The sequence below is a fragment of the Aquila chrysaetos genome, chromosome 19, assembly GCF_900496995.4.
Source record: "Aquila chrysaetos chrysaetos chromosome 19, bAquChr1.4, whole genome shotgun sequence".
Classification (NCBI taxonomy): Eukaryota; Metazoa; Chordata; class Aves; order Accipitriformes; family Accipitridae; genus Aquila; species Aquila chrysaetos.
Window position 1 is genome coordinate 4,666,217 of NC_044022.1, and position 26,630 is coordinate 4,692,846.

The 26,630-nt window shown below is 47.9% G+C and overlaps 2 protein-coding genes across 16 annotated transcripts in view; one reads left to right on the forward strand and one right to left on the reverse strand.

Moving 5' to 3' along the window:
- SLC7A1 (solute carrier family 7 member 1) overlaps positions 1-11,691 on the forward strand; it is a 48,445-nt gene extending 36,754 nt beyond the window's left edge. For all 7 annotated transcript variants that reach the window (XM_030042776.2, XM_030042772.2, XM_030042771.2 and 4 more), the window contains 5 exons: positions 243-345; positions 2,144-2,355; positions 2,708-2,856; positions 5,249-5,357; positions 6,116-11,691. In XM_030042776.2, coding sequence (XP_029898636.1) covers positions 243-345; positions 2,144-2,355; positions 2,708-2,856; positions 5,249-5,357; positions 6,116-6,225 — 683 coding nt within the window. In that variant the 3' untranslated portion in view covers positions 6,226-11,691. The remainder of the gene's footprint in view (positions 1-242; positions 346-2,143; positions 2,356-2,707; positions 2,857-5,248; positions 5,358-6,115) is intronic.
- Positions 11,692-12,809: 1,118 nt separating this feature from the next.
- The window catches only part of MTUS2 (microtubule associated scaffold protein 2), a 314,225-nt gene continuing 300,404 nt past the window's right edge, over positions 12,810-26,630 (reverse strand). For all 9 annotated transcript variants that reach the window (XM_030042804.1, XM_030042809.1, XM_030042806.1 and 6 more), the window contains 4 exons: positions 26,261-26,359; positions 24,708-24,827; positions 21,935-22,032; positions 12,810-16,747 (listed from right to left, as the gene is read on the reverse strand). In XM_030042804.1, coding sequence (XP_029898664.1) covers positions 16,531-16,747; positions 21,935-22,032; positions 24,708-24,827; positions 26,261-26,359 — 534 coding nt within the window. In that variant the 3' untranslated portion in view covers positions 12,810-16,530. The remainder of the gene's footprint in view (positions 16,748-21,934; positions 22,033-24,707; positions 24,828-26,260; positions 26,360-26,630) is intronic.

The window sequence follows — 26,630 nt, forward strand, 5'->3', positions numbered from 1 at the left end:
TTACTGTAGTAAATGGTTCCTCTAGTTCCAGCTAGCGAGGCTGAGCTGGGACAGCCTGCAAGACTCAGGGTATTCATGCACCAAGTCCTGCCTCTCCTCATCTCAGGGCAGCTCGAGCTCCCCTGCTGAGTCCTGAGCAACAGTCATACATGTGCTGCATCATCGTTAACGCTCCTGAGATGCGCATGTTCTGCCGTGTTACTGATTTTTTTCTTTCCTCTCACCTTCCTTTCTTTCTACAGCTGTTATGGCCTTTCTCTTCGACTTGAAAGATCTTGTGGATCTCATGTCCATCGGGACTCTCCTGGCTTACTCCTTGGTGGCAGCCTGTGTGTTGGTACTGAGGTATGGATGTAGAAACAGCTTCTCTTGTATCACACAGACGTGAATCCACACAGCGATCAGATGCCCTCATAGCTTCCATGGACCCAGTAAAACCGTGAACATCTCCAGCTATAAGCATGTGAAGAACTTGTTTCTTTAAGCTCATGGGGGATTGTGTTAGGTGGATCTGCAAGGGTGTCCTCTGAACTTGGTTAACCCTTGGTCCATGCTGCTCCTGATGTGGTCAACATTGAATGCCCTGGGAGATACGCCAATGGGTAGGGATGAGAGATGGGTGGTCCTGGATGCCTACGTCATCATCACTCTTGTTCCCACTGGGGATACAGTTTCAGGTCATCTTACTTTTGAAAGGGGGTTCAAGATAAAGCTAGCAGCAGCAAAAAAGCTGAGCATGTGTTTCCCGGATCAGTGCCTTAGTGCATGTCTTTTAGAAGTGCTGAGTTCCCATAGCTTCCCTAACCTAAGCTGAAAATTGAGTATCTTCATTGCTTGGCACCTCATGGACGACAGCACTCTACCCGTGAGGACTGTATTTTGAAGATTGTGTTACTGAAAAATACCTTTGTGTTCAATGATTTATTCAGTCTGGTGGAGGCTTTTTACCTGCTCACACCAAATGCATTGAATTAAGAACTGTCTCGCAGCAGGTGAAGGGCCAGCGCTGTGCTCTAATACCGTTGCTCTGAGCCTGTGCTGTCCACCCTGTCCTTTGAAAATTCTTGATGATTTTCCTTGCCCTTCTTACTTTTCCTCTGATTTCTCAGTCCCCTCTTCTCCATACAGCTGTAAATGTTTTCTTAATTTATTTTTGCAAGCTGCTGTACCCATTGTATGACATCTTCCCCATCGCAGATTTGCAGAGCTGACAGCCTGTCTTGTAGTAGCCTGGGCAGTGATTTGGCTGCTCCGCTGGCTGCCTAATGAAGTAGCAGCTGAATTGTTTCCCAAGCTGTAAGGTCCTGCCACTAATACGCTGCTGTGGCTGGAGCCAGAGATTTCACTGCATTTCTCAATTTGCAGTGTTTCACAAATGCCCTCACTGCAAACACATACCCACAGGAGTGATTTTAAGGTGTCTTTCAAAATGGCCCTCTCCTTTAGTCAGGCTTGTGGCTGAGTGTCAAGGGCAAAACCTTCTGTAAAGGAGAGCTGAGGCTGGAAGAGTGTTTTTTCTTCAGAGCCACACGGTTGTGCATCAGTACCCTGTTGAATGAAGTGCTGTCCACGCGTGCAACAAAAAAATTACCATTCTTCATTCACCTCTTCCTTCCCTATGTGGCAGCAGACAATCTAGCAGAAGAGGTGGGAATGGAGGAGGATGGGGCACCAGGAAAGTCACTGCAGGGTGCGATCAGCAGCTGCTGGGGTGCGATACCTGTTGAGCTGTTAGCTTAGTCACGTTCATGCCAAAATGCAAGAGCTGAACTGCCACAGATAACCTGATGGCCCGGTTATGACTGTCTGTCTGTCCCCCTGCCACTTCCGTCTCTGGTCCTCACTGCTATCACTCCATCATGTTTTGGTGACATGGATGATAGGTTTATGAAAGAGCACTGTTCAGTTTAAAACACTGACATTACAACAGAGCTGTGAGTGATAATAGCTGACCATATTTGCTCATGTTATGACGATGTTATTCCTCAGATTTTCCCCTGAAATAGAAGGGTGTAGATGTTACGTGTGCCTGTTCTGGTGCTATAGTGATCTGGGGTGCAGCCATGGCTATCTGTGTGGCTTTTAAACAAACAGTAACCTGCACCAAACCAATATGCTCTTTGTTTCGTTTCTCTTTTCCTAGGTATCAGCCAGAGCAGCCTAATTTGGCATACCAGATGGCTAGGACAACAGAGGAGACAGATAACAACGAGTCTGTGAGCACCAGCGAGTCGCAGGCTGGATTTTTGCCAGAGGAAGAGGAGAAGTGCTCCCTCAAAGCCATATTGTGTCCCCCAAATTCAGACCCTTCCAAATTCTCTGGCTCGGTGGTGAACGTCTCCACCTTCATCATTGGTAAGCACTGGGCAGTGTGGCTCTGGGGCAGTGAGCCAGCTGGTAGGTAGGTCCTTGTACTCACCACAGTGGGAAAGCTCACCTCGTTTCTGTGATTTTGATGAGCTCTTGTAATGGCCAAAATAACTGAAGATTTACAGATTAAATTTATGACTTGAAAAGAAATCCAGAGATGGGATACGTGTGGGTATAGGGGGAAGGGCATATCTTACATATCTCTTACAGTTAGCTTTTTCACATGTTGCTGTCTTGTTTGCCAAGCTTTCAGATTCTGCTTTGCCTGCTTGTGGTTTTGGTTTTCTTTACCCCGTTCCTAAAAAAAGAATCAGTAAGCTTTTCTGTCTGTTCACAGGTTTCCTTATTGTGGGTAGCTGTATCTTGACTGCCCTTGAGCCAAGCATTCTGATAAAGGCAGTATGGATTATTGCTGCCATCCTTGTTCTCGTTGTCAGCTTCATTATATGGAAACAGCCTGAAAGCAAAACCAAGCTCTCCTTTAAGGTGAGTGTCCTGGGAGGTGTAGCTAGAAAAGAGCTGTTGGGGAGATGGTTGGAGGAGGAAGTGTGTTTTTGGCCTGTGTCAGAAGGGGAACTTGGCCAAATGGACACACAGAGAATATAGGCATGATGTGAACTCTTCCATGCAGGGCTGCCAATAGAGCTGATGGTTTGAGCTGTACAGCTAGCGTGGCTGTAACCTCTCGTAGTCTCCACTCATTGCATAAAGGGATGTCCTACCAGAGCCGAGACCAGCCTCTGAGCGTGGTTTCCTCTTGGGGTCTAACCTCAAATGTCAGCGTAGGTGCTCTGCTGCAAAGTGCAGTATGGCAGAAGCAGCGTTGTGGCAAGCCTGCTGCCCAGCAGTGCCCCGTGGGCAGAAGGAGATTTGGCACAAAAAGAGGGGCTGAAGGGGTTAGCTGAGAGGTTGGAGGAGGGACTCAGAAGGAGAAGCCACATGGTCAGATCAGAGGTGACCATAGAGGACTTGGAAAGAAATGTAAATGGTGCTGGAGTCCAGGAGAAGCTGGGAGGGCAGAACCTGCTGCAGAGATGTGGCCAGAAGGGAAGGGCAGGACAGTGCTTTTGGAAGAAGATGGTTATAGGATATGGAAGAGACGGAGACCGGAGGAAAGGGGGATGGTTTTGAAAGGCCACATCACATCGTGGATACAGGAGAGAGAACCCAAGAAGCAAGCTTGTGTGTGAGCATCAAAGGGGTACCCACTAAAAGGCTCTAAGAAAGTGCACTCTCATGTCCTACTTAGTCCCCATGGAGACTAAGGGATGACCATTCTCTCTTTAACAGCCTTAAGTATGAAGAACTCTGTCATTTTCCTGCCCTGTCCAACCACACCATCCTTTCTATATTAAACAAACAGTGGGATGTTTTGGTTTTTTCCCCAGTACAATCCTGCAAGTCATGTTTTATCATATTGATTTCAGGCTATTTCCCCAGCTTATTAAATTAGTTTTGAATTCTAATCCCATCCTCCAAACTGCTCTCATTTTTACTGTTCTTCAATTACAGTTTTTCAGTAAATTCTCTGATTTTAATAATTTAATTGAACCAGCGTTGCCCAAGGTAGTGTTTGCAGCTCACTGGAAACAGAAATGTCCAGGAGCAGAAAACTTCGGAACTGTAGTCTAGACTGTATTTTCTGAACTTGCTTCTGAGGAGGTCTCTTTGCCTTACAATCAGGATACTTCACCTCCTTTTTTTTCCCCTCAGCCACTACCCTGAGGAGAAAAAAATTAGACCTGTCACTGCTAAATCTGTAATGGCTGTTTCTTATCTCCTTGTTGTCGTTTATACATTTACAACCTGACTGTCTAGTGATTTTTCTCCAAAGTCTCTGGGAATCCAAGGCTGACTGGTTTGTTCCCCAGTTGTTTTTCTGTATTTCTTTTTAATAGGTAATTTGTCTCCCTTCTCCAGTCTTTGGAGACCTTACCAGTCTACCTTACCAGCTCTCAGAGATGCCTATTAATAGTTCAGAGATCACTTCTGCAATCTCTGGGTACATAACTCACCCGCCTAGGGAAATTTCATTTGTCCCTACTGACTTGACAAAACCTAATTTAGAAAAATATTCTTCTTCTGTTTTCTAATTTGTGTGCCCATCCCCTTTCTCTAATGATGTGAACGGCTGCTCACCATAAATTTGGGGTTTTTTTGTGAAGCTTAAATCAAGAAAAGCCTACATTTCAGCCTGTTTCTTTTTGTAAGTCTCCTTTTTCCTTAGGAGTGAAATTCATGTGCCTCTTGGTTTTACCATATTCACAAACCTTTCTACTGTTATAATTTGTCCTTTCTGATTTTGTCTTTACATGCCTGTGCTATTCTTTATATTCTGATTCTTGCATTTTGGCTTTACTGTCTTATTCTTTGTATCTCAGATCATTAAGGCATTCTTGGTACAGCTGCACTCGTCTCTTACAATATTTCCCGTTTTTCTTCTGCTCTGGGAAAATTTGCTCTATATTGCTTCATTACCTCAGTACCTGCTGGATGAAGTTCCTCGGGTCCCTCCTCTGACATTCCTCTTACCTTCTTCTCCTGGTCTTCAGTAGGTGCCTGTCGTGATGCAGTCCTTGGTTTTCTTTCTCTCTCCTTTGCCCCACAAGTATTTAGTATTGCTGCTAAAATTTGCCTCTTGCCTCCTTCCAGACCACAAAACGAGGACAACCATTCTTAAAACAGGTGAACAACATTGTTCACATCCCTCTCCGACAGTGGATTGATGTCCTTCGTTTTGGTCTAACCTTGCCTTTTCTCAGATCTGGCAGCTGAAGAGTTGGTAACAGCCATCGCTTCCCATTCACAAGGGATGCGATGTTCTTGCCTGCCCGTTGATCTGCCCTGTGGATGCAATGTATCTGTCTTTCTTTTTCAGGTACCTCTTTTGCCCCTTCTTCCTGTTGTGAGTATTTTTGTGAATGTTTACCTCATGATGCAGCTAGACCTAGGCACGTGGATACGGTTTGCAGTCTGGATGCTCATAGGTGAGTGTGAGAGAGTAATAAAATGCTATGTTTAAAGTCACTAGATTTTGTTAACCATAAATATATTGTAGCATTGCAGGGAGGGATTCTGCACTCTCATCATCCTTGGTCAATCTCAGTGACTTAAATGAAGCCATTTAGGCCGTGTGTCTCAAGCCTTGTTTTAAATTCAAGGGTCGTGAAGCCTTTGTGAGGACAAAACAACAACCCATGAACCATCTTATGGGTCTTGTTGCCAACAAGAAAGCACACAACATTTCTTGTTGGCTGGCCTTGAACTGCAGTCCAGGTGGTGGGTCTTGTGCTTCTGGAGCTGGGGGAACTGAACTGCATCCCAAGGTGCTCCCAGTAGCCATGTGGAGAAGGCTGAATTGTCTGAAATGCCCAGGGAATTTGTTACAATGAAAACAAGTAAGACTAGCATCAGTTGCGGATGTATTTTACTGAGATGGAGGCTGTAGGCACACAAACGGAGAGAGAAAGCTCTCTGCAGAATGGACTGCAATGAACTCGCTGGAAAGCATGAGAAGTTTATTCTATAATCAGCCCCCCCCCGTTTGGGGCCTGGGTGGGTTGTGTTTTAAAGACTGGTGCCTGTGTTAATGGCTTTTTTTCTAAGGAAGGTAGTGGCTGTCTGCTAGAAGCTAGCTATCAGGATGGCTGGACTTATCCCTGGTATAACCTGTGTCGATCGGTGTTAGTAGTGGTTTCTGTTTCCTTACAGACCTAACGGTGCCCTGTCCTCTTGGCTTCTGCAGGCTTTATCATCTACTTTACCTATGGAATATGGCACAGCGTGGAAGCCACCTACACGGCCTCAGCAGATGCAGAGAGAAACACGGACGCTGGTTCGGACAGCTGTAAATGACGGCATGTTTGGCTTATGGGCAACTGGGGAATGGCTGCAGTGAAGGATGCTTTGTGGTGGGGATCCTGAACCAGGTTACATCTGGTTAATCAGTAATGCAAGAATAAGGAAGGGTAATGCAGGACTCCCCGCCAGCCCTGTCGCTGCAGCTTGCAGTTTGCTTAGTAGCACAGTTAAAAGGGATCACAAGGAAAAAAGCCACACCTCTGGCATACTCCCGGCGACACTGTCAGCTAATCTGGGGCTATGCGCTTCCCTTCCTCCCTCTTCTGGTTTTTGGTTGTTTGGGTTTTTTTTTTTTTTTTTTTTTCCAGTGTGTAGAAAGAAAACTGCTTCTGTGTGCCAGTTAACCTTCAATGCTGCTATGAAACCAGGCCTCACAAAGGTCTTTCTTTCAGTAGCCCCGGGAATTACCTCCCCACAGATACTCTACCTGACTATACATGGAGCAGATTTTGCAGTGCTACTGTCACGCTTAGACCAGATCCATCCTTCACCCGATATGAGCTGTACCCGACGTGTACGCACAAAAAAAAGGCTCTTGCCAAACACCGGCTTTCACCTGGTTAAGAAAGCACCTGCAAGACTTGCATTCTTTAAAGTATCAGGTCTCATAGTTTTTGTTGTATTTAACTTTTTTTTTAACTACGTACTCATATGCTTTAAAGCGCACTGCTGCTGTGAAATGTTGGGAGGGTTTGTGGTGGCTGCTTGTCGGGTGAATGGTCGTTTGCCAGCGCGCAGGTAAGGCCAGCAGATGTTTCTGCTGCCCGTACACTCAGCAGAGGGATTGCTAGGTTTAGTCATAAAACTACGTGGTGCAAGTACTTGAATGGCTCAAAAAGAACGGGTGTCTCCAAAGAGCCGTCCTACCTCTTCGCCTCAGGCATCACTGGCGGTGCGGCTGCAGTGGTGAGGTGGCTAACGCAAGTGCTCGTGAGCCCGGCTCCGACAACAAGTGGGGACCTATTTTACTCTCCCCACGTCAGTTTTGTGCGCCGGCCGCGTGGCGTTAGCAAAGGATTTGGCCATGAGACTGGTCTGGCGTCAGCAGGTGGAGAGTGTTTCTGCCCCGGGAAGGGGAAGCACAGGAGGATCCTCAGGGGCTTGAACTTGATCCGTGAGCATAGGGTCTGATGTGCTAAGAGGAGAGCTTTCCCTTTGGGGCTGGAGATCATCTCCAGGCTGTTGTGAAAGGTGAGAAATTTGGAGTTGAGACCAGGGTCTGTGTTTGGACGGCAATGCCTTGGTTTTGCTGTAGGATGCAATTTTTTTTTTTTAATTCTCTCTAATAGCTTTTCCCAGCCAAATTCACTGCCCTAAAAAAGGCTTGTTAAACCGTCATGAAGGTGGGCCATGCCCATGTAATGCCACTGGTTTAAATTCATGCTTCAGCTTGTACTGAAAAAGAAATTGTAGAATCACAGAATGGTTTGGGTTGGAAGGGACCTTTGAAGGTCATGTAGTCCAGCCTCCCTGCCACGGGCAGGAATATCTTTCACTAGATCGAGTTGCTCAAAGCCCCCTCCAACCTGACCTCAAACACTTCCAGGGACAGGGCATCCCAAATAGATACTGCAGAAATCCCTTCTCCCAACCTGAGTGGATGCTGTCCTAGGTGTCCTCCACATGAACACCAGACAATCTTTAATCTGTTTGTCAGCATGGCTCTCGCTGACAAAGGGGACGGGCTCTTGTCCCCACCGTTCAGATGGAGAACTGAAGAACAGACCCCCGCATGACTTGACTAGGGTCTCACCAGGCATCTGGTGCAGCAGAAAAGGGGAACCAGATCATCTCCTGGATTACACAGCCCGACCGTGGACCATCTCTCACAGGTTTCCAAGAGAGACTTTATAGCCTTTCTGCCCACTGAAAACTTTTGATCTCGGCTTCCTTCTCGTACACTGAGAGGCTCTTCTTGCCAGGGCTGGAATTGGAGGGAGTGAAGGCAATGTGTTCATTGCCTCCCGGGTGCATTTCAGGGTGCGTTTTGAGTGCAGTTCCCCCCACAAAATGAAGTCAAGGTCTGCTCCAGTCGCTGGGTCTTGACCTTCTGCCAAGCCTTTGTGCCTTGTGCATATAGAAAGTCTTGCTCAAGCGGGGAGAGAAGAATATAGAAATTAAAAGCCACTAGGTTGAGGTCTATTTTGTTTAAACACAGGCAAGGTTGGTACTCTCCACTGCCTTCCAAAAAGCACTGAAGATGTGGTGGGAGGGGACGTAAGGATGTTTTTCCCTACCTTGGGTACCAGATTCTGAGCAATTAAGACATTTAGCAATGACCGTTTGGGGGTGAATTCTGACTGGAAGTGTGTTTCCAAAGAAATTTATTTAAAAATATGCAGATTTCTTGCTGTATGTAATTTTTTTTTTTTATAAATGTTAACTTATTTTTGTTGTCTACTTAGGGATCTGTTCTGGTATTTATATTCCATAACTTTGTTTCAGCTTTTGTGGCATATAATAGCAGCACATAGAAGAAGGGAAAGTCCTGATGGGGGGCATTTTTCTCTGAGAAGGTTAATAGGAAAACCTTCCTGTGTCACCAGATTTGGTATTTAAATGTGCCATTACCCGTACCAGCCCCAGAGCCACCCGCTGCGGATTTGCTGCTGGAGGTGAAGATCCTTAGCCCCATCTCCCACTCCTCCATCGTGACTTCTTCATCCCATCGGTTCCCTGCAGAACCGGCGGGTGCTGCCGTCGCTCTTGCTCGTTGTTGCTACTCACCACGAAACAAGGCGGTGGAGGGAGCCTGCAGCCCTGCGCGGTGTCGGGGAAGCGTACGTGCCTCCTGGGCTCTCTGTCTACCTGCTTCCCCCGTGTCCTGCTGGACCTGGGGAACCTCCTGCCTTCCCCTTTGCGTGACTTGACCTGGGGAGTGGACTGGTGAGGAGGTGATGAGTTTGACACAGCTGCGTGCTCCTGCCCCATCCCCTCCTGGCCACGTCAAGCCCTTGCTTTTATGTTTTGTAAGCTGAAAGGCAAATTTAACTGCCTCTTTCTAGGACGACGTCAAGGACTTTGCTGAATGGGTGGGTTTTTTATTATTTTATTTTTTTTAACCGTCTCCTCTGCCTCCCTGCTGATGTCTGCATGTAACATATATCAAGCCAGATATCTTTGAAGACATGCGACTGCTGCTATAACCTTGCTGTTGTGGACGATATGCTTTCATTCATTTGATCTTTTCTTTGTAAATACTTCAGTCATTATTTTATTATGAGACTGTTTTGTACAGATGCAGAGCATTTTGCTGTATGAAGAGGTGGGAATGGAGAAGCGATGCCTTTGCTCAGCACGAGAATAGATCCTTTTCTGCCAAAGCCGAGAGGCGTAGTAAAAATGGCCTGCCTGATCTTTCGGGGCAGGCTCTGGCCTGAAGGACTGACCTTGTTTCAGCGTATTTGGTTGCTCCCGGTCTGCTCGCTTGAGGGGAAGCTGTCGGAAGGGTCCTGCTGACTGCTGGTGGGCAGCAGGCGGAGGTGGGCAGCACCGAGGCTGCAGCTTGCAGTTATATAGCAAATCCGGACACGTAGCCAGCCAGCCTTTCTCAATGGAAAATTGCTGTCAAAACAGCTTCCCCGCACACATACCAAAAATGAATTGTTCTGTGCAAAAATGACTAGATTTTGCTTATTTGCTTGCAATTCTTTGATCACTGAAAATCATTACCGGCTGGGTTTCGGCTTCATTTCGCCCTTTTCCCATCCCTCAGGGTGGAGTTTGCCACCGGTTCGGGCGGCGAGTGCCTGTGCTGCAGGCAAAGCGCTGCTGGTTCGGAGCCGATTGGACCCGTCTGTGCTTGGTCGCAGCGGGGGAAAGGGGGCTGCAGGGGACCACGCTGGTGAAAACACTGCTGGTGCTGATGCCACGTGTTGCTGTTCATTGCCGGGGTTTTGGAAGGGTAAAGTTTTAGGTGGCAGTGCTTGCCCTGGACGCTCTTACCCTTTGTCCATCCCGGATGAAAACAAATTCCTATTCATAGTGTGCAGAGCGTGCCTGTCACTGCCTGCTGCCTCCATTCCTGCTAACTCAGAGATCAGAAAGCAATATGATAGGATGTTATATTTGTAAAATCTGCTTCTTTAGTGATTGCATTTCATATACTAATGAATTCCAGTGGGATTTCCTAAATTCCGCCCCCAGAAAGCCACATACAAGTGAGCATTGCTGTCATCTGCCCAAATGAATGAAGGGCGAGACGCAGGTCCAGCAGGCTGGAGGGGCTTGCTTTGAAGGGGAGGAGGAGGAGGAGTGGTGCTGGTTTTCATGCAGCTGGCTTCCCTGCCGTCCCTCCCTTACACACGTCTCGCCACCCTCCCCTTTCGGAGGAAGCCTCTTCCCTCTGGCAGAAAAAGCATCTCTATTTCTAAACCCTCGGATAACCTCGGGACATCCGCTGGGCCCAACTTATATGGGCAGGTTCCGTTTCTTCCTTCCCCTTACCAAAAAATTGCACTTGTTCAAGGCTAAATCGATATGTACACAGTGAACCAACACTCGCTGCCAGGCATGCCGGCATCCCACAGGCGAGCCGAAGGCAAAGCTGCCTCGCCGGTCGCTCTGCCTGCTGCCGCTCGCCTCGTGGTTTATCGTTCATTTCCCACTCCAGCAGCAATGCCTGCCCCATAAACCCCCCCGGGCTGCCTTACGCTCTCCGTTAACAGTGGGGTCCCGTGGGGTGTCTGACACCCAGCTGGAAACCAGACGATCCAGGAACGTCTCTGCTAGCAAGAGCCAGACCTCGATTTTTCTCAGGGTATTTGCTCCTGGCTCACGCTCCGAGACGAGAGGTTTGTCTGAGACCTGGCAGCCAGAGGCACCGCTGCCTCCCCACGCCGCGCGGGGCGGTGGTTTCGGCGGAGCGACTCATGTTTTCAGGATAACGGTGGGAAGCAAAGCGTTCCCTTGCAGCACGTTGTGCCTTCCAGCTGCGCTGGGTGCAAGGAGCAGGAGGAGCCGCTGGCAGCCCGGAGGCGGTGTGCTGGCAAACCTAGCATGAGGTTGGGTCATGTCAGTAAAGGGATTTTTACTGACCGAAGCCATGGAAGAGTCTGTATATTTTTATTTTTTAATTATTAAGCAAAATGTAAATACCTTTCTGTTGTCTGTTTGATGGTCTATTTTCCTAATGATTTCTCAGAATTTCTTACGGGCATGATGAATAGTTTTAATGCTTGTTCTGCAAACAAATCTATTTTTTATCTTTTTTATCTTTGTTGTGGTCTTTGTTTTGGTTTGATTTTTTGGGGTTGTTTTTTTACCGTGTTCATGTAGCGATTAAAGCCTTAAGTTTTAAAATGTGAACCTTACCCTCAGAGCACAGCGCAGGTGTGCAGCTACTTTTTATCCTTGCGACACTGTAAATACTTCTCCCCTGAACGATGGTTTTGGAATTTGGAAATTCACTTGTAATTATGTGGTACAGCATTAAAATATATTTCTCGATATCCAAATAAATTATGCGTATCGTTTGTCCTCATTTGCAAGCCTGCCTCTGTTTTCCAGCTTGTTCCAGTGTCTGCTGGCTGTCCCAGTCTCTGCAGGAGAGCACTTGCTCTGGGAGTTGCTCATGTTCATTCTGCCCAGTCTTTTGGGCTTGCTGAGACCGGTGGGACAATATGTAATTTGGGAAATTTACTGCAGGCTGGGGTCTGTGCTCAGTGCTGAGCAGCTTATTGCTGCTGATATTGAGGTGAGTGTCTCCCTGTATTGTAGAACCAGTTCAGGTATTAGGTGGGACTTCATGAACCTGCAAAGTTAGCCTAAAATTTACACCACCTGGTGTAAATTTTGCTGGCATTGCAAAATTTTGTTGTCTCGGGAAATGAGGACTGTGTAATGAATGAGGAGTTCTACTGGTGGGGTTTTCCAGGTTAGGGTCTGCAGGACAGCGCTGAAACCGCCAGGCAGGAGGAGTCTCGTCTGCGCTGCCACCACCTGCATCGTTTGCATCCTCCTTCTGTGTCCTGCGATAAATCTGCGATAAATGAGGCCGTGGCCCCGCAAACACCGCTTTCCTTCTCCTCTCAGTCCTGGGCCTTCCCACGGCTTCGGCTGTGCTAAGCGAGCCAGGGGCCCGGTGAAAAATCTTGCAGGAGGACGTTATCAGGTACATTCCCGAGGTGGCATGTGCCCTGGTCCCTTTTTAATCGTTGCTGGCAAAGCCTGAGGAACTCTGTGCTCTCAGCGGGAGGGCAGGGCAAGGGGACGGGGTGTTGGAACGCGGCGGACCTGGCGCGTTGGAGAGCGCGCGCGTTTGCTGCTGTGCCTGAACCACCGGCAGAAACGTTCCTCCTAGCGCGTGCTGAAGCACGACGCCGTAATAGAAACATTGCAGACCATGATCCCTGGTCTCCTGGGAGCCCCAGCCTTACGGCAAAATGAATCCATGGGATTTTTGATGCAATTTATAGCATGTGAACCGTAGTCGGGTAACCCAACCAACCAGCCCTGCTGCCAGGAGGCTAAGTGGCTGGCTAGCTTCGGTCTTTACCGTAATGGGGTTTTGCTTTGTTTTCCATTTATTCCAGTTTCCGTGTGCACAGACATACAGAAAACACTGCAGGACACACCAGTTCGTATGCACTGGCCCATATGTGCGCTGGCGCATATATTTATTATCAGGAATATATTACACTTATCTGTACATCATAACTGAAATAATACAAACTCTTCCTGTAATCATTAGCCACACAGTAAATGGGACCACAGAACTGCTGCGTGGGAAACTGTACAGAGGCTCCTCAGCGTGTCCATGGGACACAACCACCATCAGTGCAGAGACGTAAAATACCTGATTTTTGCACTTGATAGTTTTTCCTTTCCTCCCGCCCTCCTCCCCTGCCACCACCATAAGTCTTTGCCACTGTGCATCTGCTGAGTTAACCCCTCTGTGCCAGCAGCCACAGGAGGTGCCATCCCAATGGGGCCAAACGGCGCTTTCTGGCAGAAAAATGGAGCTTTCCTCCAGCTCTCCCAGCTCTCTGTGCCCCCCTGCTCGCTGCCGGCTCTCCTGCCATCCCACTCACTCCCAGTGCCAGTCTCTGGAGCCCCTTCAGAGCAGCTGTAGGCTGGTTTTATTGGCGCTGCAGCCTTCTGTGTTTATTAAAGATTAACCAAATCAAACTGCTGCTTTTTTAGAGACACAGGGGCAATAAAAACCCTTTTCTGCTTAGCGCTGGCTGCCAAAGGCCACCCTACCCTGCCGAATGGGAAAGCCCCCATGGGCGCCATGGCTTTCGGGAAGTCTCCAACCCCCTGAAAGCAAAAGCTTCCCCTTGCTTGCCTTTGAGCAGGGACGGCCAAGGAGCACGGACTAGGGATGTGGCCCCACATCGCTGGGGATGCCAGGCTCGCCTCGCGTGGTCGCAGCTCCCTGGCCATGCACACGGGGGTCTTCATCCCGTGGGAACAACTGCCCCGCTCAGGGGCTGCTCCCTTCCTCCCGGGGCCGGAGTGAGCTGGGATTTTGTTTCACACCTCCTCCGGCACGCAGAGGCAAGGAGGGACAGGACGGAGGAAGAGCAGGAAGAAGGAATAACTTTTTTGGGGGGGAAAAGTCCATGTTTCTGGGCTTGCACCAGAAGGAACCACCCTTCACACCCCCCCCAGGGATGGGTTGCTGGGTCCTTTCTGGTCAGGCAAAACTTCCTGCAGCTTTGCTAGCGATCGGGCAGGCCCCAGAGGCCGTGCCAAGGAAGAATCCAGTGAGAGGGCAGGATTGGGAGGCAAAAATTAGATGGGAAAGGGATTGGCAATGATACCAAATGATGGTGGAGCTGGGATCGGTCCCAGTTTTCCCACCGTAAAAGCCCCACTCCCAATTCACTGCTGGAAGCATCTCTTGCATATGCATTTAAACCAACAATGTGATAAGGAAAGCACCAGAAATAGAGGGAAAGAATGAATAAATTAAAAAAGGACAGGCTCAGCCAGACCGTCCCGAGCAGTAATATGCTCTAGTGGGTTTAGCATGGTGTCGTTGCAAGAGGCAATGGTTTTAAACTAAAAGAGAATAGGTTTAGATTGGACATGAAGAAGAAATTCTTTACAATGAGGGTGGTGAGGCACTGGAACAGGTTGCCCAGAGAGGTTGTGGCTGCCCCATCCCTGGCAGTGTTCAAGGCCAGGTTGGATGGGGCTTTGAGCAACCCGGTCTAGTGGAAGGTGTCCCTGCCCATGGCAGGGAGGTTGGACTAGATGATCTTTAAGGTCCCTTCTAACCCAATTCATCCTATGATCTCATTGTATCAGAATTGTATTGGTGGGATGAAACATGACAACGCAGTAGGTATTGCAGATATCTGTGCATTTAGCAAGTATGAAAGTGATTAAAATTGTACTTGGCAAGAAGGGGCTTTGTGTGCATGTGTGTGCTAGGTATCTGTCTTACTTTCAGGTTGTACTTGCTGGACACACTAAAATCTAGTAATGCATTTCAACAGTAGTAGTTGGTGTGCCATGATCTATTCTAAGAAGATGCTCAATTTACTCAGTATCACAGTATCATGCAAAAGCTGCTACAAAAATAAATTTCTCTAAAAAGGAGAAAAAAAAAAAAAAATCACCTTGTTTTTTTGAAAAGCTGTGGAGCAGGCCACAGGTGCTTTGACGGTGATTGAAGCTGTATCTAAGCTGCAGTCTGTGAATCCTGAGTACTTCCCAGGAAAGCTGAAGCACAGCTCACATCCGAGCAGTACGGCAGGGCTGTGCAATCCCACCTCCGCTCACACAGGGTGTCCCGGGTGGGAAAGCTGCTCCCGCACCCCAGGGGTTTGCTGCACCCACTGTCTCCCGCTTACTCTGACCCCCCCGTGTTCAGAGCAGGAATGCACGCAAGCTGGATAGAAAAGCATCCCACAGATCTCTTTTTTTTTTTTTTTTTAATTATGCTCAGAGATATATTTTTTTTTTTTCTTGCTAGCAGTGTCCCACCGGAGCAGCTCCTCGGCCTTGCCACCCCCTCGGGTGGGGGGGGTCACCCCGAGCCTGGGTGAATTTTTTTGCTTCTAGGCAGGGAAGTTAAAGGTAGTTTAGCTGCTCTTTTCCACGAATCTTAAAAGTGCTCCGTAACTTTGGGTAAGCTTTAGCAATGTGAAATAATATATATGTGGAAGGAAAGAAATTCTGACCTCATTTGCGCCCATGTAGTCCTCTGTGCTCTATTTGGTGTTTCAGGTGGGAGGAGGCTAGAGCCCTAGCACGTGCCTGGTATCTCATCCTAATACTGGAAACGTCTTGGCCAGCAAAGGTCAAGGATGAACAACTTATTTTCTCCTTGCTTACGGGACTTGAAATAAATCAAAATGGACAGGAACCTACAACCAGAGGTTCTGATTGTATCCAAACCAGGACAAGGTAAAACAAGAGAAGATCTAACTAGGATTTAAAGATACTAAAATTGAAACACGTTACCCAGTAACCTCTACCAAATTCGCTAAAACCCTCAGGTTTCTCATCTCTAGCCTATCTCCACTTACAATATCGATGCTAAGAGTTAAAAAGCAGTGAATGGTATGTGTATCTTTTCTGGTGTTCAATGCAAAGGTGATGGTTTCAAAGGCAGTACTGTCTCAGAATTTCAAAGTCGCTGGTGTTCATGTTACATAGAGTACCACTTGGTGGTCATTTGGAAGGCGCTTCTAATTCTGTGTAACTTTCTTCTAGGTTGGGTATAAATATTCCTGGGAGGCTAAACAGAAATGCATTTCGTTTAGATACAAGTCTTAGGCACGAGTTAGAAAACTGCTGACTGTAATGAAAATATATCAGCACTTAGTAGTATCCAATAATATAAAAAAATGCAATTCAGAACATCTTCAACTACATATATATGTGTGTGCGTCTATATATATAGGTATAAAGGTACAATACGTACATGTATATAAACACAGACACATATACAGAAATATTCACAACTTGAACTGTATTTGTAACTAACCTGAAATACTGCAGCAAAAGTTCATTCTGATGAACCATTAATATAGTATTTTCCAACTTTTGGCTCTAACCATAGTTAAAATGTTAACACATCAAACTAAACGTTTTGCTATCCTAACTTTCTGCTGTCCTATCTTTTTGCTATGTTTTTGCTACCCTAATCAACGTGTCAGAACCAAGAGCTCCTCTATGGGGACTATAAGAGTACCCTGCCTAGTGTAAAGCTATGCAGCTACCGAGCATGCTTGCAGCCATGAACCCTGGGTGCCTGCTGATGGTAATACTTCCTTGGATGGCAACATTTAGCAGATTGGAAATGCGTAAAAGGCAGGGGACTTTTGGCACGCGGGTGCCGAATCATCGCCGCAAGGTTCTAACTTTTGCCGGAGAGCTGTTCCCTGACGAGCAGCGATAAAAAGAAGTGGATGATGTGGGTGGGAGTTTCACGGGGCTCACAGCATCTCCCTCTTGCAGCTTCCAGAGGAGCTCTTCGTTAGTCCTGCTCAGCTTCTTCTTCTCCTCCACTTCTTTCTCAACATACTCTTGAAGGTTGGCGTTCTCCTCTGACAATTGCCTGGAGAGGGAGGCAGGACATAGAGTTGAAAGTAGCAAAAATGCAAGGCTGCAGTGCACTGCAAGAACAGGATTCTCCACTTACGGCCAGAGCGGGTGGAGAAAGTAACTGGAAATTTAGGCTGAGATCAAAGCGCAGGCGCACGCTCACCGTCCCCCAGCGCTGGCCGTCCCTGGGAGGTGTGGGTTTGGGAGCAGGGTGGGAGCTGAGGAGAACCCCGTCGGTCCCCACGGCGGGCGGCCGGGACGGCAGAGCACACCAGCTCCATGCCGGTCCCACGCTCACGCCCAGCCTGGGCATCTGGAGAGGACTTCAGAGCTGGCCCCAGATACTTAGCTTGGGGATGTAGGTAGGCGCGGTGGTTTCAGTCATCCTCTTCTCATCAATATTTGCTCGTGGCTGAACTGGTTTTGGCCCCCTGAGAGCTACCCTGCAATGAAGCTGATTGATAGGGGCGTTCCACCCGCCCCGTTCAGCGCGTGGAGGAAGCGGCATGGGGTTGTGGCCTCTGTTTGCACAACCTGTTCGCTGGCACAGCAGTTTCTACCTGGGAATGTGCTCATAAATCTCCGTGGAGCCAAACCCACCCCCAGACAGAGCCCAGAGCCCTGGGTCAGAGGGCACTTGTGCTCCCTGCACACGCAACGCCTTGGCCGGGGCTTCTGTTCCTGCACCAAGAAGACAAGGGACTTCAGAGCTCACCCCAAGGTGGCCTGCCCCAGCAATGGCACCCCTGCAGATAACCAATAAGCAGCACAAAGTGCAGGTGGGCTCCTTAAATCCTGCTTTCTCCCTGGCTTCAATGCCTGGCTCCAGCCACCTTTGCCCTGTGCCGTTTCACAACCCAGAGGCGCTTGCAGTGCTGTCCCATTTTTTTCCAGAGCAGCACAGCAGCTAGAGCAGCCCCCAGAGGGGGACAGTCCTGGGTTTTAGACCTTCTTCTGTCTGATTGAGGACAAAAATCCAAAGTCCCAACTCTGTGGAGAGCTGTAACTCTCACCCTTGTTTCCCAACCCTGCCACCAAAGCTGTGCCACGAGCGAGAGAGCATTTGTGGGGCAGCAGCGCAAGAGCAAAGAGGTGAGAGCGAGCAGTTGCATCCCTGATTCTTCCAACCAGCTGCTACTGCATGCAAAGGGAAAGGAGCCTGCGCTCTCCATGCTCCCCGTTTTAGCTGATGTCCTGATGCAGAATTCAGCTCAGCTTTGAGGCCTTCCCTCTCCTCTCTAAAAACGGCCATGAAGCTATGGGTCCTTCTCCAGCTCCTTTCTCCGTGGTCCTAATGAACCCTCTATTCCTGACTGCAATACCAGGGAAACTTCACCAGCAAGGACCAGGGAGGTGTTTTCCCCGGAATGCCCTACAGCCTGATGGCTTTTTGGGAGGTGAGGCATGGAAATCTCCTACGGGCACCACAACCTTAGTGAGTCTACTCTCATCTAACCAGGTGACTGGTTTTAAAAGAAACGGGGCAGTGCAGGCAGACTGTGGGACCTGATCGAGATGTGTTTTGGGCATGTGCTGGCAACACCACCATCCCGGAGGATGCGTGCGGGAACACCCGGCTTCTGCAGCCCCATTACGCTTGGGCAGGAGCCAGGTCCTGATGTGATCAGCCTGGGGCAGCTCTGGGCATGTACCTAACCTGATCTACAGGCAACTTTTAGAATTTTATAGAAAGAAACAGGGAGGCACCTAACCTCCCCCTAGGTATTTCCAGGGTTCAGCAGCAGCTGGGTGTGGATTTTGGATGCACACATGAAATTCTGCACAACTCCTTTTCTGGGTAGAGCCTGATGCCCATAGCGGATGTCACGGGCTGCTGGTCCACTCTCTTTGTGGCATCAAAAGTCTCTGAGAGGGTGGGGTTGGCATTTCCAATTTTGTTTAAAAAATATTTTAAAAGAATTTCTGCTTTTTTAGCCTCGGTTCCTACAGAAATGGAGCTCAGGTGATCAAGAATATGTCTGTCCTTCTCCCACTCCCGGAAAGTTTTGATCCATAAAGCAGTGGCTAGCAGAGTTAAAGGATTAAAAGACACAAGTTGGCAGAAGTTTTCAGAAAGCTGCTTGTCTGGTAGAGGAGGAAAATCCTATTCATGGTCCCATTGGGGAACCAGCTGTGGCATGAGCTCACAGGCATGAAAAAGTCCACATGGGAGCTCACCCTGAAGAAATAACTCCATAGGAAACCGCTTGCTACACATGAAATTACTTTTTCTTTTGCAGTGTCTGGCTGGCAATAAAAATTATACACAAAGCCCCACTACATCCTTTTCCAGCCAGCATTCGCTGAGAAAAAAAAAAAAAAAAGCACATGCCTTCCCTGCCTTTGTGTGGCTTAGTGTGTGACTGCCTGGTAAAGCTCATCTGGGTACTGGGAACAGGCTAGTCACACCAGCACAGACCTCAGAGCACGGTGAAGGGCTCAGCTCCCTCCTCTGCTAAAGGCACCGCTTGGACAGGAGACAAGCGCACCCATCAGCACGTATCAGCCTCCTTTATATTGGAGGCTTAGTGCTGCTTCCTAGAGGTATGGTAGGATGCACGGTACCGGTGACCTCTGGAGTCGCTCACACAATAGACTTTGTGGCACTAATGCCCACTGCAATTTAGTGGCAGAGGCAGGCTGCAAGTTCTGCGCGTGATCTGCAGGTAAGTAGCGAGGCGTTTGAGCAGAAAAGAGCCTTGCAGCTAAGGACACACCACGCAGCATGTGGACACGTCCTCCAGAGAGACCTGGTTTGGCACCGGGATGGAGAAAGGAGCTGCTGCTTGTTGCGCCGCTTATTTTAGCCTTGTGCACTTTGTGCTGGGAATTTACATGGTGTTACCTGATGTGACGTGACTGGGCACAGGCAGAGCCAGCTTCACGCCACCCAGGTTCAGAGGCAGCTCGCACAGCCAGCCGTGCCGGCACCTCTCAGCAATGCCTCTGCCTTCAGCTCGAGGCGGACAGATGCAGCATTGCTGCTTGTAAAAGATACAGATGCCCCTTCAGCCCCTCTTCATTGTTCCGGCAGAAGAAGGAAGAGAGGCAATGTAAAAGCAAATGTGTTCTATGTAAGTTTGTATCTGAGATGATATATGTTCCAATTTTAGACCTAACCCATCTAGTGAAACCTTTATCCCCAGCAGTGCAGGCTTAGGATCAGATGCGTTCCTCTGCCAGCTTCCTGACAATTCAAGCAGCTGTAACAAATCACAGCCATAAAACCACAGAGGTCTGCAGGGGCACACCGACACGATAGGGATGCAGGGGAAGGTGCTTGAGTTGTGCCCTCGACTCACGTTAAATCCTCCCCCAAAAGGCCCAGAGGTCAGTAGGTGCCTGGGCTATGCCAACAGACACCCTCCTGGGCATCTTCATCTCTAGGGTGCTGGAAACTACCGGGCCTCCAACATCCCCAGTCCAAAGGACCAAAAAAATGCTAGTTGATTTGGAGGGAGAATCCAAGATGTTGGGAAATCAGATGATTTATTCAAATGCTTGGGGAAGTCCCAGCAGAGGCTCTGTGGAGCTCCTTGTCCAAAGCTGGTGCATGATCTGCCTGCAAGGTTCTTCTTTCCTTTGCAGCCGCCCTTGGCTATGATTGGAAATAAGTCTGTGGGGCACCCTTCAGCACCCCGACGCCTCTGGGTCTCTCCTGCTGGCCGTGCTGCAAAGGCTGGCTTTGCTCTGGCTCCCATCCCTCCTGCTCCCCTCCCTCCTCTCGCTGCTGCTGAGCTGCCACAGCCGCGCGGGCACGCAAACTGCAAATCAGCAGAAATAGCTCTAATCCACTCTGTTCGCCAGCAAGGGCGGCTCCCTGAGCTCGTTCATGCTGCACTTCCCAGGCAGTGCCGGTACAACAGAAATGAGCGCTCGGGGCGGCTACTGCTGCCAGGAAAATGCGTGTTTTAGTAACTCTGACTTTAGAGCCCTGCCTGACACTGTCCCTATAGCTGTCCCCGAACTGTTACTGTTGAAAACGACTGTCCTCTAAGTTGACTTTCCAGGCCAACCTCAAATTCAGCATTTCTCCCAAAAGATGTTCTTCGAAACCAGTACCTACGTAGTTAGAAGCAAGAAGCAAAGCGCTGCAGCCAGACGCTGGCCGGGAGTGGAAGGTGCTGTTTGCCCAGCCAGAGACAAGTAGCTGCAATGCAGAGACGCCGAGCACTGACCCAGGCGCCCCGGCTACTGTCGCAGGCGCGGAGAGAAACTGCCACTTCCAGACCACAATTCATCCAGCCCAGAAGCAGGTGTCTCAAACCGGTCTGGCGAACCAGACCTTAAAAATTCCTGGTTTTCCTCCCCAAGCACAGAAAGGCTGCAGACATCCACCTCAGACGGTGACATGTATGTTGCAGGTATTTACAATCAGGTGAGAGGAAACATAATCCTCAGCCCAATCTGAATGTTAGGGCAAGCAATGGTGCCTTTTAAAAATATCTACATGCAGGAGACAATTTTTAAAGGCTGAATCATTAATAAAGGAGACACAAGAAAGACAAAAACTAAAATTAAATCAGAGATGAGATGCTGAAGCTTTAAAAAGTCAGCTAAAAATTAAATTGCACTTTAGGAGAATGGCATCATTTCTGGCAACAATGACGGCTAGGCAGCTGGTGTGTTGGGACAAGTTCAGCTCTAGCATCTCCCCTGGTAGCCCTTCTGCCTGGCTCCAGCTGCGGTCTCTCGCCTTACAGCAGACTACAAACTCTCTGGGACAGGGACTGTCCTCCCCTTCTCTATTTCTATACCACCTAACACAAGGAGCCTTGTCACTCTTGTCAAGTTGTGACAAGGGTACAGATGAAAAAAGCCCACCAAAGGATAACCCCACCTGGGTGACAGTGGCATCGTTAGGATGTCTCTCCTGAAATTGCCCCGTTTCCCATCCTCATTACCCACTGACTAATGGGTCTCAGGGCGCTGACACTGAGATCAGAAGCTACAGGCAACTTTGCTCTCAGCAGCATGTGAAAATCATGGAAATACACAGACAGATACGTGGCCTTCCTTATGTTAAAGTAAGCAAACCTCGATATAAAAAGGATTTTTTAATAAAACAAGCATATCAGGACACCAATACAATTTCAGGAGGAAATAAGTTTTTCCCCTTCTGAAATAAATGCCAGCCTTGGGCAGTTCAGATCTGCAGTCTCCTTTCAAGCTCAGACAGATTGCAAATATCAGCACAAACCTTGTTATGACAGTATTTTGCTCAATCCTGGCTCTGAGTTCTTCATTCTGCTGTTGCAGCATGGTGATTTTTTCTTCCAGTTTTAAATTTTTTTCAGCCTGCAATGAAAGGTTTGTTAAGTCTGAAGAAAGCCCAACACCTGATCCAAAAGAATTTGTTCTTTATCTTTATGGGACAAATAAAGGGTTGCTCTAGGGACAATAGAGCAACCTCTAAAATTTGAGGACAGATGGAGGTGGTCATCCTGACTGCAGCTGAAACTTAGAGGTCTGGCTCAACACCACATCATACTGGTGAAGTAAGTGGGGTCATCAGCAGAGCACTGAGTGGGGACAGAGCTGAACTAGCCCCTACTTCTAACTGAGGAAGAGGAGGGTCTTAGTCTTGTCCAACGCAAATAAAACATCTTCCTCGGTGGTGCCCCCACAACTTTCATCCCTCGGGAGCCAGCGTTACCAGCCGTTGTTCTTGGATGGGGAGCGGCCGGCACCTGGGGAGCGTGGGGATGCCCGGCATGGAAAGGGCACTGTGGTGTGAGTGGTCGGTCTAGCGACGAAGGAGGAGTACAAGGTGGTATGACGTGCATCATCCAGCCTAACTAACCTCATCGGACATAAATTTTGGGCCTCCAACCTCTAGGATTACAGTACCCTGGTTATGGGGAGGAAGGAGTTACCCACCAGTGCAGATTATGCCCAGCAGCAGCCTTCGACTGCTGCTGCATTCACGAGGTGGGCTGCCCTTTGGAGACACTTCTCTCCACTGCTGACAGTGTCGGCTTAAATGACAGCCTTGAACTAGACATTTAACTTTAAGCTACAATTAAGTGAAATTAATCCTATCCCAAGCGTAGGTAGCTTTTACTAAGGACAGTTCAAGGACAGAGCTTGAGGATGTCAATAGCAGTGTATTAAAACATGAGTAAGATGTTTATAGGCAGGTACCACAGCCTCAGATGCCCTGTTTTTCCCAAGTTTTCAATCTGACATACTTCATCACCTTAGTTCTTAGTTTTCCAGCAGTTTGAATTTTGCTGAACTCAACAATTTTGGAAGAAAACAAGATATCACAGGGTAACCTTATCTCTGTGTGAGCTCAGTTATTGAATTTCCCAACCTTTTATAAAGAACCAAAATATTGTGCACTGGAGTTAGCAATAACTCACACTTAATGGCAAAGGCATCAGTTTTATGCCGTGGTTTCCAGTCTATGCAGGTAACCGTAAAGGATACTCCTGATTCTCAGGTATTATGGCCTAGCCCAATATATTCTGTTAGAGCAGAACAAGGATTTTGTCCCCGTTTTGAAATGCTCTGAGAGAGGAATCATCGTCACGGGCACCCTCTCTGCTTCCTCAAAAGTTTGAGTAAGTAAGTAGTAGCTATGCCAGCATGAAGCCTGGGAGAAGACCTGTGCATCTCCTTCCCTCTCCACTGCAACCCTCACCCTACACCACTCCTCTCCTGCCACCTTCATTTCCAGCCTCCCTTTCAGCAGACAAGGAGCCAAGCCTGACCCTGTTTTTGACATGCCCTCCTGCTCCCTTATGAGACACCCCATCTTTCAGAGCATTTGGAGATGCCCTGTAGATGTTCTGGCAATTATAAAAGTAGATCTTTAAACGGAAAGCAGTTGTGCCTTTGGACCACAGTAGACCCGGTGTTTTACTGTGATAAAGGGCAGGAGCAGGACCATGCGCTCATATGTGGTTAATTAGCAAAAGCAGCTAAATGACCAGGAACTATGTAGGCTGTTGTTTGGGATTCTTTTTTCAGTATAACACTACAGTGCATGTTTTCAGATGCTAGCTTAGCTCCAGGAGCAGTGTGTTGGAAAGAGCACAGTTAACAAGCCTCAGTTGCAAAGAGGCACTTTTCTCCACATCCACTTACTCAAGCATCTGTTCAGCAAAATAATCATCAGAGTTCTCAAATTTCCCCGTAAATGGAAACAAATCTTGCTGAATGCTGTGCTGAACCAGCTGTCCCGGCTCCCCAGCTGAGGTAGTGCCTCATACTGTCAACACACTATATGTTTACTGTCACTGTAGGTTATGCCTTATAAAATGAATCCCCTTTCCAACAAAAAATGTAACTGATGGTGAACTGGGGAGTTCTTTGTTAGGGACCCCCACAAGCAAAGGATGAGAAAACAGCATAGGCTGCAGAAAAGCATTACGTTAGCATTGGAGAAACCTTTCCTAGCACAAGCCTTGCTAGGGACTGCTTGCTGAATATTGCTAATTCATACTCGCAGCTGGGAGCTCCCTGCATGAGCACCAGCAAGACACACACGGCTCAATCTTCCTCCACTTGCCCTCTCCAGCCCTAAATGGTTACCTGACTCCTGTGGGGCCATATGGTGCAGGCTGGTGTATGAAATTAAGCCCTGGACTACCACAAAGTTCCCCTTCCTCCATTCTTCCTACACCACTCGCCTCACTGTCTAACGTAACAGGCTGAGCAGGTATTGCATGAAAAAGCAATACAGATGAACGGATGTGTGGCAGAAATCAAGGGTATTGTGGGTGGGTGAAGAGATGGGAAAAGATCCCAATTTCTGAGTGAAAACCTGAGACATGGTACAGTAGAAGTAGCTATATGTAGGTTGACAGTGGAACAACACAATATACAGCCATCTATGAATCTCTTTGACTGTGTCTTGCCCCAACTTCATGTGTTTTCTCACCCCTTTTAAGTTCATCTGCTGTAACACAACTTTTACTTTATATTACCTCTGTGGTGTCTCCTCTGGAGGAAAAATGACAACTCACCTGTTTTTCTAGCTTCATAATCATCTTCTCCTGTTCGTGAATCTGATGGTTCTTCATTTCCAGAACATGTTTTAAGCTCTTCAAATCTTTTTCTAAGTGCAGATATGGAGCTCGTTCAATCTACAAAATACAGCAGTGACACGGGTATCTGTCAGCCTTCAATGCATCTTCAGCCATAAGATAAAGGTTCCTCAATGCACCCGGTGGTTCAAGAGTCTCAGTGATATGAAAACCGCCTGGACCTGGGCCTCCACAGCCCATCTGGACCCTGATATTCTCTCCTAGACCATTTCTTTCGCTGGATAGCCAATGGTACCTTTCTTTTGACCAGCCTCATGGCTAGAAGGATGGGATGCCAGGTTGTTCAGCAACCTCATTCCTACTCATAGCTTGGGAACTACATGAGGTGTTTTATGCTTGTGCAGGGATTTTGGCTTGGGAAAAGTACAAACATGGAACTGAGCAACTGAGGACAAGGGGGCTGGAGGTGAAAACTACAGTGTTCTGCCTTGCCTGCACCACTGCCTCACAGTGCCTGTCAACAAAGATCAGATCTGGTGGGGAAAGTTCCTCTTCTGCTCGAGAACTCCAGATGTAGGGGATACTAGGGTTCAACTCATGGGCAAAAGGTGTGCTGTGAATTATACTGATGAAATACTGTCGCTGACTTAAGCTGTTCTGGATTTTTCCCAGTGTAACTCACTCCAGTGAACTGCCTGGTGGTACTTGGCATTAACATCACTGTGACACAGCAGAATTTGTCCTTGCATGTAAATTAAATACTGCGGTAGAGGTGGAAAGGGACTGATACTACCTGTTTCCCACGGCCAGGTCTATTTCAGACATTTGCACTCCTTTTCTAAAGAGTTCTCTCACCTAAAAACTCACTGAGCCCCTTGCTCATCCCACTATTTTCATTCTGTCCCCTCTGTCACATTGACACAGCTGCCCATGGGGCTGTGCAGTGAACACACTGAAGCACCCCAAGTTAAAAGAAAACTCTTTTTGGAGAGGCATTTCAGGGTTATTTCATTTCAGATAAATAATTGCAGTGTGTGTTTACTTACACACTGTAAATAAACAGCATGGCCCCAATAGACAGCAGTTGAATGAATACTTCATCTGACAGGGCTGTCCCCTGCAAGTCCACAAAAAAATGCGGAAATACAAAGGATATCAAAGTTGTTGGTTCAGAAGGCACAAAAAAAGAAACCTAAATGTGAAAAGACAAAAAATAAAGAGAAAGAGGAAGAAGGGAAAGAAGAATAGACAGCAGTAAGGACATACTAGATGGATCTAATGAAATGTTTTGGAAACAGAGGTACAAATAAATGCTGGGTGAAAGAATAAAGAAAAAGAAGTAAAATCAGAAAGTGATGGATCTAGGCTAAGATTTCTGACTCCCCCTCAGAGCTCAAGATTTGGGGTCTCGGTTGGGACCTGCCCCCCTGTCCCTGGGGTAAGGATCCCATTGCTATCCACTGAATCGCATGATGAGAGTCATACTTAGAAACACATAGCTTGATGACCGTACAGTTATAGTTGCCATCTACCTTCAGTTGTTCCTCGGTGTTTTTCTTCAGAGCCTCTTCAAATCGGTCTGCTTTGGCCTTAAGAGATTGGTTCTGGAAGGTGAGGGTGTCTATCTGGTCCTGGAGGGGAGACACACCAATGAACACACCAACTGTGTTATCACCCCTCTTACATTCATACAAGTCATTCTGCACTGGAAAACCATGCGGGGAGCTGAACAAGGCTTAGAAACCTCTGCAAGGTGTATTTTTTACGTAAGGCCACATGAACATCCAGTGAAGTTTTTGATAACCCAGTGCCTCAGGGAATCCTGAAATCCCTGCAGTGCCTGCAGCTGGCTGACACTGGCTGGCACTAGTTCATGAAATGTCTTTGATGCTAAATCACCCC